The 9,480-nt window shown below is 38.9% G+C and overlaps 4 protein-coding genes across 5 annotated transcripts; 3 read left to right on the top strand and 1 right to left on the bottom strand.

The window, feature by feature from the left end:
* Window positions 1–1,648, top strand: LOC149685277 (uncharacterized). The gene is made up of 3 exons (XM_089871113.1): window positions 1–300; window positions 372–1,120; window positions 1,191–1,648. Exons 2-3 carry the CDS (start codon window positions 878–880, stop codon window positions 1,578–1,580), a joined length of 633 nt encoding a protein of 210 aa, XP_089727239.1. The 5' UTR covers window positions 1–300; window positions 372–877; the 3' UTR covers window positions 1,581–1,648.
* A 331-nt stretch (window positions 1,649–1,979) lies between these two features.
* LOC149685276 (uncharacterized) lies at window positions 1,980–3,571 on the top strand. The gene is made up of 2 exons (XM_089870913.1): window positions 1,980–3,394; window positions 3,451–3,571. The coding sequence occupies exons 1-2, from the start codon at window positions 2,054–2,056 to the stop codon at window positions 3,502–3,504; spliced, it is 1,395 nt and encodes a 464-aa protein (XP_089727039.1). The 5' UTR covers window positions 1,980–2,053; the 3' UTR covers window positions 3,505–3,571.
* A 318-nt stretch (window positions 3,572–3,889) lies between these two features.
* LOC149685275 (uncharacterized) lies at window positions 3,890–6,561 on the top strand. 2 transcript variants are annotated; one of them, XM_089870912.1, is made up of 8 exons: window positions 3,890–4,012; window positions 4,075–4,484; window positions 4,548–4,751; window positions 4,808–4,939; window positions 5,017–5,512; window positions 5,571–5,860; window positions 5,930–6,097; window positions 6,159–6,561. In XM_089870912.1, exons 1-8 carry the CDS (start codon window positions 3,966–3,968, stop codon window positions 6,494–6,496), a joined length of 2,085 nt encoding a protein of 694 aa, XP_089727038.1. In that variant the 5' UTR covers window positions 3,890–3,965; the 3' UTR covers window positions 6,497–6,561. The 2 variants fall into 2 exon arrangements, with proteins under 2 accessions (XP_089727038.1, XP_089727037.1); XM_089870911.1 differs by having other exon boundaries at window positions 6,150–6,561.
* Window positions 6,562–7,050: 489 nt separating this feature from the next.
* On the bottom strand, window positions 7,051–8,386 carry LOC149685274 (uncharacterized protein F54H12.2-like). The gene is made up of 3 exons (XM_089870991.1): window positions 8,183–8,386; window positions 7,260–8,102; window positions 7,051–7,185 (listed from the first exon to the last, which is right to left on the bottom strand). Exons 1-3 carry the CDS (start codon window positions 8,384–8,386, stop codon window positions 7,051–7,053), a joined length of 1,182 nt encoding a protein of 393 aa, XP_089727117.1.
* Window positions 8,387–9,480: the final 1,094 nt, after the last annotated feature.

The following is a 9,480-nucleotide window of genomic DNA, read 5'->3' as shown; positions in this document are numbered from 1 at the left end:
GCTAGCTTCCATAATGTAGAGGGCAATGGGATCGGCGAACGTCACGATTATTAACCAAAATCATTAGGCCAGTGCCACCTCTCGTAGGAAATTTGAGCTTAATTTTCCAACCAATAGCGTGGCTGCAAAGTCTCGAAAGGAGATCTGGGAAATCGCGTCTGGAGCCTCTCTTTCAAAAATACGTATCGTCTGCTTATAATTAGCCTAGGCTTAACGAGTATTAGAGTTGAAAAATGGATTTCAACGGCTTTTTAATCTTTTTTTAGACTAAAGTTGATAATGAAAAGCCCAGCGAGTAACGTATGTACACTATTAAAAAACTAAAATGTGTTTCAGTGCCAATTTTCTCTAAATTTCTTCTTCAAATGAAGAGGTTGGGAAAAGAAATCACTCACGATCCCAATCATTCCAGTGGGCACAAATTGTTAATTAAGCCTTGGCTTACCTGGGTTTTTCTGCTAGTTTGGACTTAATTTAACTATTTAGTTGGTTTAAAGTCACAAAATGTAGTCTTATCTTTTATCTTAATACCAACGGTTACAGCTGTTTGAATAAAGTAATTATATTGTGTATATTTTGTCACGATCGGGTAAGACGAACCTCAGTAGCCACCGTTAGTCCGTTATTACTAAAAAAATTCCCAGCAGACTTTGGTGCCAGATATAACCCACCAAAAACATCGTCTGTTATAATGTCTGATAGCGCCTCTATGGCAAACGATACCGCTACAGCTGTGACGTACGCGGGTCCCATTGCCTTCTATATTGTGGAAGCTAGCGTCCAAGACTCCTTTGTCATCTGCTCCTGATAGGAAGTATCATTCTAACTTAACCCGCCGAAAAGTATCATCATTATAAAAGTGAATACGAAAATAACTATGGAATCAGGAAAGCCTACCATCTCTAGAATCGTTTATACAGTGACGTTAGGGTTAATAGCCCCTAATTTCCTTTTAACATTTAAAATATTTGAAACCATAATTCGGAAATACCATCAAACATGGCACAACGGAATTTTTCTCGATGAACCAGCCGGACAGATAAGGGTTGATCTTCCTTACCACGCGAATTTAGAAAACATCAAGAAAAATGGACTGAAAAAGAGTCAGGATTACATTACAGTAAATTTCCCAAAACTACTAAATGTTATTGCTGCCTCTATTTTGTATTTATTTTTTTTTCTTTCTAAAGGTGCAGAAAATTCCCTTGCCGGTGGAAGGGGAGGTGGAAATGGCCCAAATCCTCAACTTCTTGGGGTTTGAAGTTGCCCTTCCATTACCAGTGGTCCCCCCGCCAATATTGGAGAGTTCTCTTCAACCTGATATTTCAACATCTGATCTACCATTCTCCCAACCCATCCCATACACCCCGACTGTCGCAACCGTGCCGTCTCTAACATCCCCCTCAACTCGTGAAATCCAGGGTGTGGAGACTTTAAACGAGTCGTCGTTTGTACCCGAATTAAGTTCCGTCAGCCAGAGGAAAAGATCTCAGTCTGCAGGGTTGGATGGACCAAAAAAAAAAGAGGACGAAGCCCATCATCGAGACGGACGCATTACAAAGACAAATCAACCTCGATGAGATTATGGCTCAGATATTGGCTGATCCTGACGAGGATTAAATGTTTTTATTATAATAATAATAATAATAATAATAATAATAATAATAATAATAATAATAATAATAATAATAATAATAATAATAATAATAATAATAATAATAATAATAATAATAATAATAATAATAAATGAAATAAAAAGATAGGAAAATATATTCACCCTCCCTTTTTCATTTCTCGACTAAGCATACATTTAAACTTCAGAGATAAGATGGAATAAAGTCTCGAGAGTTCCAAGTGGTTCGGGGAATATACCCCCCTGGCCCTTCCATTTGTCAATCAAGCATACATTTTAACTCCGAAGATATACGTGACGAGATCTCAATAGTCTCAAAGTGGTTCGAGGAGAAGTCGGTATATAAACCCCGAAATATTATTAATTATTTTTCTTCGAGTTACACCCTCCGTAATCGTAGTAGTATATCTAAAAATAAGTATGTTTCCGTGTAACGCTTGTGATAAGCGGTATAAGAGTAGAATCACGCTGTCAAAACACGTATGTAAGGGGCATGACGATAAAAAATGCCGCATTTGTGATCGGCAATTTATGAGAAAATATACGTTGGAAAGACACATCCTCGAACAGCATGGCAATACTAAGTTTTCATGTGTTACGTGCAGGAGAAATTTTGCGCGTAAAGCTCATCTTAACCGTCACTCCCGGATACACAGTCAAAATCCGTTACCATCACCTCAAAGGACTAACATCTCTACCCGACCTGATGATTCCTCGTCAGAGGATTATCCTATGGCGGTATCTCCGGGGGAACCCACCGCTGATAATTTCTTCTCTAACAACGCCGAGATGTTAGCTCTAGGTGATGCCGTTCTTAGCGCTAGATATACCCCGCCAGATATTCAAACCAACTTCGAACTCTTTATTACCCCTCTAATCCTCAGTTTAATTAAGTATTTGAGCGATCAAATGTTTAAAAGAAAGGGGATAAAGTGGAATATATTGATTCGAGTACGTTATACTAAAGTCCTGGACGACGGTACGGAAGTTGAACACATCCCTTTCATCCGAAGCACAACGAGGACGACTCTATTGGCGGACCAGTTTCGAGATCAAATAGGAGAATGTATCCAACAAATTACAACTCTGATGGAGGAATTTCAAGAGTTGGGGAGTAATTGGGTGATAGATAAGATTTTATATCTTCAAGTAGACGTCATCAAGTATTTACCCCTAGTCGCCGGTTCCTTTATAAACACCCCGAAAGCGCTAGCTTACAATGGAAGTGTACTTAACATCGAATCTAACGACATGATGTGTTTTAAGTGGGCGTGCTTGGCACACTTACAACCCACTGTTCAAAACCCCCATCGAGTTTCCAAATATAAGCCGTATGAGAATGAACTAAATTGCTCGGATATTAGTTTTCCCTATACCCTCGATTCCGTCACAATGAAGAAATTTGAAGTGAGAAATAACCTCTCGATTAACATATTCGCTTGGGAGGACGGTATCTTTCCACGATACGTGAGTGAAGAGGTGACGAGTGAGGATAGGGAAATTGACCTTCTACTTTTAACCGACAACAAGAAAAAACATTATTGTCTAATTCGAAGTCTCAGTCGACTTTTATCGCGTTTCACAAAACATGACGGTAAAATCTATATCTGTCGACGATGTCTACATAGATTCTCGGGATTAAACGCGAAACGAAATCATACCGAACACGTTAAAAATTGCTCGATTCATAAACCCCAGCGAATCAAAATGCCATATAAAAAACCCATCCTATCTTTCGACAAGTTTGAATGGATGCAAAAGGTAAATATTTTCCAATTTAAAAATATTTCCCTTATCTTAGTTAATATCATTTATAGTGTCCATTCATAATTTACGCTGATTTTGAGAGTATATCAAACCTGTGCAAATAACGAAACTCTTTCCTCAACTACCAAACTCTCTGAACACATCGCCTGTGGATTCAGCTACGTCGTGATTGGAATGAATGGTACGTCACACAATTCTTATCTTTAATCAATTATTTTCTAACGATAATCTCTAGGAGAGCCCCGGGCACCCGTAACGTATAGGGGGACTGACGCCGTCGAAATTTTCCTTGAAAGTTTACTGATGGAGGCTGAAACTATTGGCGAAGCTCTACAAGAAAACATCCCTATGGATCTAACACCCGCTGAATGGGCAGCTAGTAAGAGCGCGACTCATTGCTACCTCTGCTCTCAAATTCTGACTATCAAAGACTACGGCGTGAATGATCATTGCCATCTAACAGATGAGTGTAAAAATATTATCAAGACTTCTTTTATTCGGTATTTAATTTCCCTTTATTTTAAGCCGTTATCGTGGTCGTGCACATAACTCCTGTAATCTAAAAATGCGGTTAGGGAAGCACATTCCCGTGGTTCTACACAATTTGTCAAAGTAAGTAAACATCCTACCTAGACGCGGGGTACTTAAACAACTATTACCCTTTCTATTTGTAGGTACGATTCACATCTGATCCTCCAAAAAATCGGTCTGTTCAAGGAGGATAATATATCGGTCATCCCGAATAATACTGAAACTTACATCAGTATCAGGCTAGGGAAATTACAGTTTATTGATTCAATGAGGTTTATGAGTGCGTCCCTAGACACCCTAGTTCAAAATTTAGCCGCATGCGGAATCGACAAATTTAAAATCCTGAGTGCGTCGTATAACCCCGAACAAGTAGGGTTAGCCCTCAAGAAGTTGTCTTTCCCTTACGATTATATGGATTCGATGGACCGTTTCGAGGAGACCAAACTACCGCCAAAGGAAGCATTTTACAACGCTCTAAGCGACGAGCATATCACCGATGAAAACTATCAGCACGCTCGCGATGTCTGGGAAAAATTTGGAATTAAAAATCTAGGTACTTTTAACTTTGTAAGAGAGGGTTCCACTTCCTATATTATAAGTTAATGGAAATTCACAGGCGATCTACACGATACGTACGTGCAAATTGACACACTACAATTGGCGTGTGTGTTTGAGGAATTCAGGGCTATGTGCCTGGATGTCTACCGATTAGACCTCGCCCATTCCTATACCGGATCTGGCTTGGCTTGGCAGGCAGCTCTCTTGATGACAAAAGTAAAATTGGGTTTACTTTTAGACCCTGATATGCATCTGTTCATCGGTAATCAAATAAACATAAACAATATTTTTACGATATTCACCGATTTCAATAACAAGAAAGGGGAATACGTGGCGGTGTAAGTCTGATTTCCAATCGTTTCGCCGAGGCTAATAACAAGTATTTAGCCGACTATGATCCAAACAAGTCCAGTAATTACATCAACTATCTAGACCTGAATAATTTATATGGTATTTTCTAACTCATATAAAACCCTACAAATTCTTAATAAGCTAGCAATATATTATTTTCGTACCCTTAAAACTAGGTACCGTTATGAAGGACTATCTGCCTATGAATAACTTTCAATGGATTGACGATAATGATCTTCTGACTTACACCGAAAATACTATTCTAAACACACCAGACGATTCTCCGAACGGGTACATTCTCGAGGTTGATTTAGAGTACCCGAGGGAATTACACCGCTCCCATAATTGCCTCCCACTCGGGCCGGAGACGAGGAGAATAACCACCGATATGTTTTCCCCGTACTACAAAAACCTTATGGGGAAGAATGGACTCCCTATAAAAGATACTTTGCCTAAACTAGTTCCGAGTCTAGAAACCAAACTCAACTACGTCATCCATTATAGGAACCTGAAATATTATATTTCCAAGGGGTTGAAATTAGTCACAGTACATAAGGTTTTACGCTTTGGGCAGGGTCCTTGGCTTAGTCCGTATATAGACCTAAATACAGAGAAGAGAAAGTTGGCTACCAATGCATTTCAGAAAGATTTTTTCAAACTCATGAATAATAGGTAACCTATCTACTAATCATGTATTTAATTTTCTTCGACTTATTTAAAATCTCTTCAGCGTATTTGAGAAAACAATGGAAAACCTTCGAAATCGGATAGATTTCCACCTCGTGCAAACCAAGGATATGGCGGTTAAGAAAGCTTCCTCCCCAGCGTTCGAGAAATTCATAATGTATCATAATGACTTGGTTGGAATCCAGATGATGAAGAAGACATTGACCGTAAATCGACACATATACACCGGCTTCTCTATATTGGATCTATCTAAGCTATTTCTCTATAGATTTCACTATGATTTTATCAAAGTGAAATACGGAGATAAGGCCATACTACAATTCACTGATACCGGTTTGTTTATCTATCACCCTATCCATGTTTTTATCCCCCCCATACGCTAACTTAAACTTTCATTCACAGATAGTCTCATGTACAATATCAAAACCGAGGATCTGTACGCTGACTTTAAGGAGCATGGGGATCAGTTTGATTTCTCTGGATACCCTAAATCACACCCCCTTTTCAGTGATGCTAATAAAAAAGTGTTGGGCAAGATGAAAGACGAAATGGACGGAGTTCCAATAAAGGGTACTATTAGGTTCATTGCTGATGTTAATTTAAATTAACCTTTACACTCTAGAGTTTGTAGGGCTCAGACCGAAGCTCTATTCCATTCTTTCTGGATCTGGAGAGAAGAAGACGGCGAAGGGGGTCTGTCGTCGCGTTGTGAAGCGGGACATCCATCATTCAGATTATCGCGAATGTTTATTCGGTGCGAAGGAGACAACATGCGTCATGAAAAGGATTGTTAGCGTTCATCATGATCTGTACACCGTCAGACAAACCAAGAAGGCCTTATCGGCTTGTGACAACAAGAAATACATCCTTCCAGACGGAATTATAACACTCGCTTACGGACACCATTTCATCGACACATTTAATAGAAAATGTAGAGCTCTAGAGTCGGAAGATGAAAACGAAATTTGAAAAATATATTTTGAAAAACATGGTATAAAATATGGCGACAAGCCAAAGCTATCGAAAAACATACGCAATTTAAATGGAAAATAAAATGTTTTAAGATAGATTTATTGAGTAATTCTTGTACATATATTCGGCAATCATACGATCATTAACATTTTTATTTTTAGAAAATCGTTTTATTATATCAAACATTTTAACTCCCCTACACCGATACAATGAAAAGTAAATGCAATATCCACCACAAGTTTGACTTAATTCCCCCTGTAGTTGGCGTGAATTGAAAGTAACAGTTAGGCTGTTTCGCTCCACAAAATCGTTAAATTTAAATAAATCGGGCGGATTTCCATAGCTTTCAAAGAATTCAGTATTCTTTTTCCTCGAAATGTATATAACCGTCCAATGTTCTCCTCTCCCTTTAGACGTATCAGTGTTCACAATAAATAGCGATGGAAATGTTTTAACAGTTAGTGGTAGTTTATCCGCCGGAAATATTCCCCGGAACAAATTCCTAGTGTATGGGTCACGCCTTAATATTCTCTCAAGTTGTCGAGAGTCCATTATGAGCTTTGATCGAATAAAACGGCTCGGTTTTTGTCAATTTCAATCAAAGATTGGAATTCGGAATAGTTAACGACGGCAATTGTAGCCGGTAGCGCTTCGGCAAATATTAACTCCAATCGGACACTACCGTTCTTTATAAAGTTGAAACTCTCAGTCGAACTACCATTCAGGTCGGGGGTCAAGTAGAATACGAAAAGAGCATTACCATTGGCGAACTCGTCACGGTCAATGAAATTACCCTCGTCGATATTCCATTGTCCGGTTTGAAGAAAGAGATTGCGTACGATCTCATACATAGGTTATCCTTAAAGTTGGGGTTTAAGGGTTTATGGGGTACGCTAACCCCATCAACGGATAATGTGATTTGACTCAGCGCTTTATTTTTAAAATTAAAAGGCGACTTTTTATAATCGCCCAAAAACGCGTTCTGGTCTACAAATCCAATTACAACTTTATTCGGTTGTTGACCGCTAAATAAATTGTCTTTGACTGCTATCTTACTTCCTTGAGATATGGAAAACGTATTACATTCCGTACGTGTTATGGGGTATTTCATCGTGGCCAATTCCAGGGTTTTGGCGTGTGATATCATAATCTCAGGGGTTAGTTTAACTCTTCTTATGAATAACGAAGCGTGGGTAAATATAACTTTCGCTTTAATTCCATCCGCATGTAAGCAGAATTCGTTGGGACTTTTGATAAATTTAAAATTCGCGTCGACCAGATTGGGGATGAAGCGATTTTGCTGACATATATCGGCGTGTACGACACCAATTAAGTCTATAACCCCGTTTTGGGCGAATTCACTCCGTTTCAAAAACCCTTCATTTTCGGAAAAGTCGTCAAAATGTCCCGCCGTATCTTTGTAGAATAGTGCCCCGGTCAAAAAACTCTTTTTTGCTGGACCACCAAATGTCAATAGCGTTTGAATCATGCTCTTGTATGCGTATTGTTGAGGACACAATGTAACTGATCTATCATTCAATGATACGTGTAGTTCACTAAAAAGACTGGAGAGTAATAGGTTTTCGGGTCCAACTTTATCCGCCTGAGTAGTTATATCACCATTCGCATCGTACACAGCGGCTTTAGGTAGAGACCATCAGCTTTAACCACTTTTACTTGTACTTGCAGGAGAGTGTTTTTCAAATCCAAGTATGAGTCGGAGTTCCCGGTGACGGGAAATATAATAGCCTGATTTTCATCTACGTTGGAGGTAGAGTTATACTCCACCCATTGACTTCCTATTATCCCAGTTTGGGTATAGGGTACGTGAAAAACATTTAGTTCCGAGCTGACGCTGTTCATAGAGTTTGGGTGTGCGAGCGACATTATAAAAACATATCCGGGTGTAAAGATGACAACCTTCTCTTCTTCTTAGTTCGACCAGAACTGATGATGGGTGACACTTTGCGTTTCCTTTTACGTCCGTTTCCAGTTAGCTTGTTCACTTCTTCGGCCGCCCTTCACAATGTTTCCCTACCCGCTTCTTTACCCCTAGTTCTCAATGATTGTTTAATGGGTACACCGCTTGTATAATCCGTCGCAATTTTCGCGCCAGTGTTTAAAAACTTTCGACCTAGGAACGTGGCACCCCTTTTAAGTAATGGCATGGCTGATCTGAACGCCGAGGAGATAATTGACCCCAGACCATAACCACGTTGCACGGCCAAACCTCTATATTCTAGGAGAGCGGTCGCTCTCTTAGATAAGACTTGATACTGCCTCTAATGCTAAAGGAGGGTTCTTTGATTGGCCGTAACATTTTTCGTATTGTGTTTGCTGGTTTGAAATTTTGCCAGTGAACTAAAATTCGGGCCCTGATTTTGTGGTTAAAATTTCAAAAAGATCCATCAAATAGTTAATTCTATAAAGAATAAAGTTGCTATGGGTGGTTTTAGAATCCATAAAATGAATCCGACATTTGGCGAAAGATACTATAGTTTTCCATAGACATAACATGGGGATTTTATAAAAAAAGAGCATTTTCGCAGAAGGCATATAAGGAAAACTATTCATTCGTTACGTTTGGAAACCATCTTAAATGAAAGATAACACTTCATTCTACCGACTTTTCAAGTTTTATAAAGATCAATTAAGTTTAAGTATTGATTTTTATCATTATTAACACATACTTTGACTTACGTTGTTTTGGGTATTGGAATTACGGCGTTTTACCACTGATAGAGACACGCAATTTACTCCTAATTTTTTATGTTGGACTTACCAGGACTTACGGCGTTTTTGTCGTGATTCACACCGGTAGGGGGACTTAAGCAAGAAAAACATGGCGTTAGATCACCCGCGCCTTTAAGCGCTTAAAACCAAAGTTTTTTAATTGGAATTAAAATGGAGGCTAAATAGGTCTGATTTTAATTATTTTCGTAACAAAAACCTCATTGAAATTTACTATAATTATTTTTAAA

Source organism: Phalangium opilio, unplaced genomic scaffold, assembly GCF_054372755.1.
Source record: "Phalangium opilio isolate 3A_F unplaced genomic scaffold, DU_Popi_V2 ptg000032l_1, whole genome shotgun sequence".
NCBI classification, from domain to species: Eukaryota; Metazoa; Arthropoda; class Arachnida; order Opiliones; family Phalangiidae; genus Phalangium; species Phalangium opilio.
This window is presented reverse-complemented; position numbering and strand designations above follow the sequence as displayed.

Bases quoted from the DNA above. Each gene is read 5' to 3' on its own strand.
- LOC149685277 (XM_089871113.1), top strand. From the start codon at position 878: ATGGAATCAGGAAAGCCTACCATCTCTAGAATCGTTTATACAGTGACG. The intron at 1,121-1,190 runs GTAAATTTCCCA...TTCTTTCTAAAG, and splicing joins AGAGTCAGGATTACATTACA to GTGCAGAAAATTCCCTTGCC.
- LOC149685276 (XM_089870913.1), top strand. From the start codon at position 2,054: ATGTTTCCGTGTAACGCTTGTGATAAGCGGTATAAGAGTAGAATCACG. The intron at 3,395-3,450 runs GTAAATATTTTC...TATCATTTATAG, and splicing joins AGTTTGAATGGATGCAAAAG to TGTCCATTCATAATTTACGC.
- LOC149685275 (XM_089870911.1), top strand. From the start codon at position 3,966: ATGCGGTTAGGGAAGCACATTCCCGTGGTTCTACACAATTTGTCAAA. The intron at 4,752-4,807 runs GTAATCAAATAA...TTCAATAACAAG, and splicing joins TGATATGCATCTGTTCATCG to AAAGGGGAATACGTGGCGGT. The intron at 6,098-6,149 runs GTACTATTAGGT...TTTACACTCTAG, and splicing joins GGACGGAGTTCCAATAAAGG to AGTTTGTAGGGCTCAGACCG.
- LOC149685274 (XM_089870991.1), bottom strand. From the start codon at position 8,386: ATGTCGCTCGCACACCCAAACTCTATGAACAGCGTCAGCTCGGAACTA. The intron at 8,103-8,182 runs GTACAAGTAAAA...ATAACTACTCAG, and splicing joins TGAAAAACACTCTCCTGCAA to GCGGATAAAGTTGGACCCGA. The intron at 7,186-7,259 runs GTAATGCTCTTT...AACTTTATAAAG, and splicing joins CCGTGACGAGTTCGCCAATG to AACGGTAGTGTCCGATTGGA.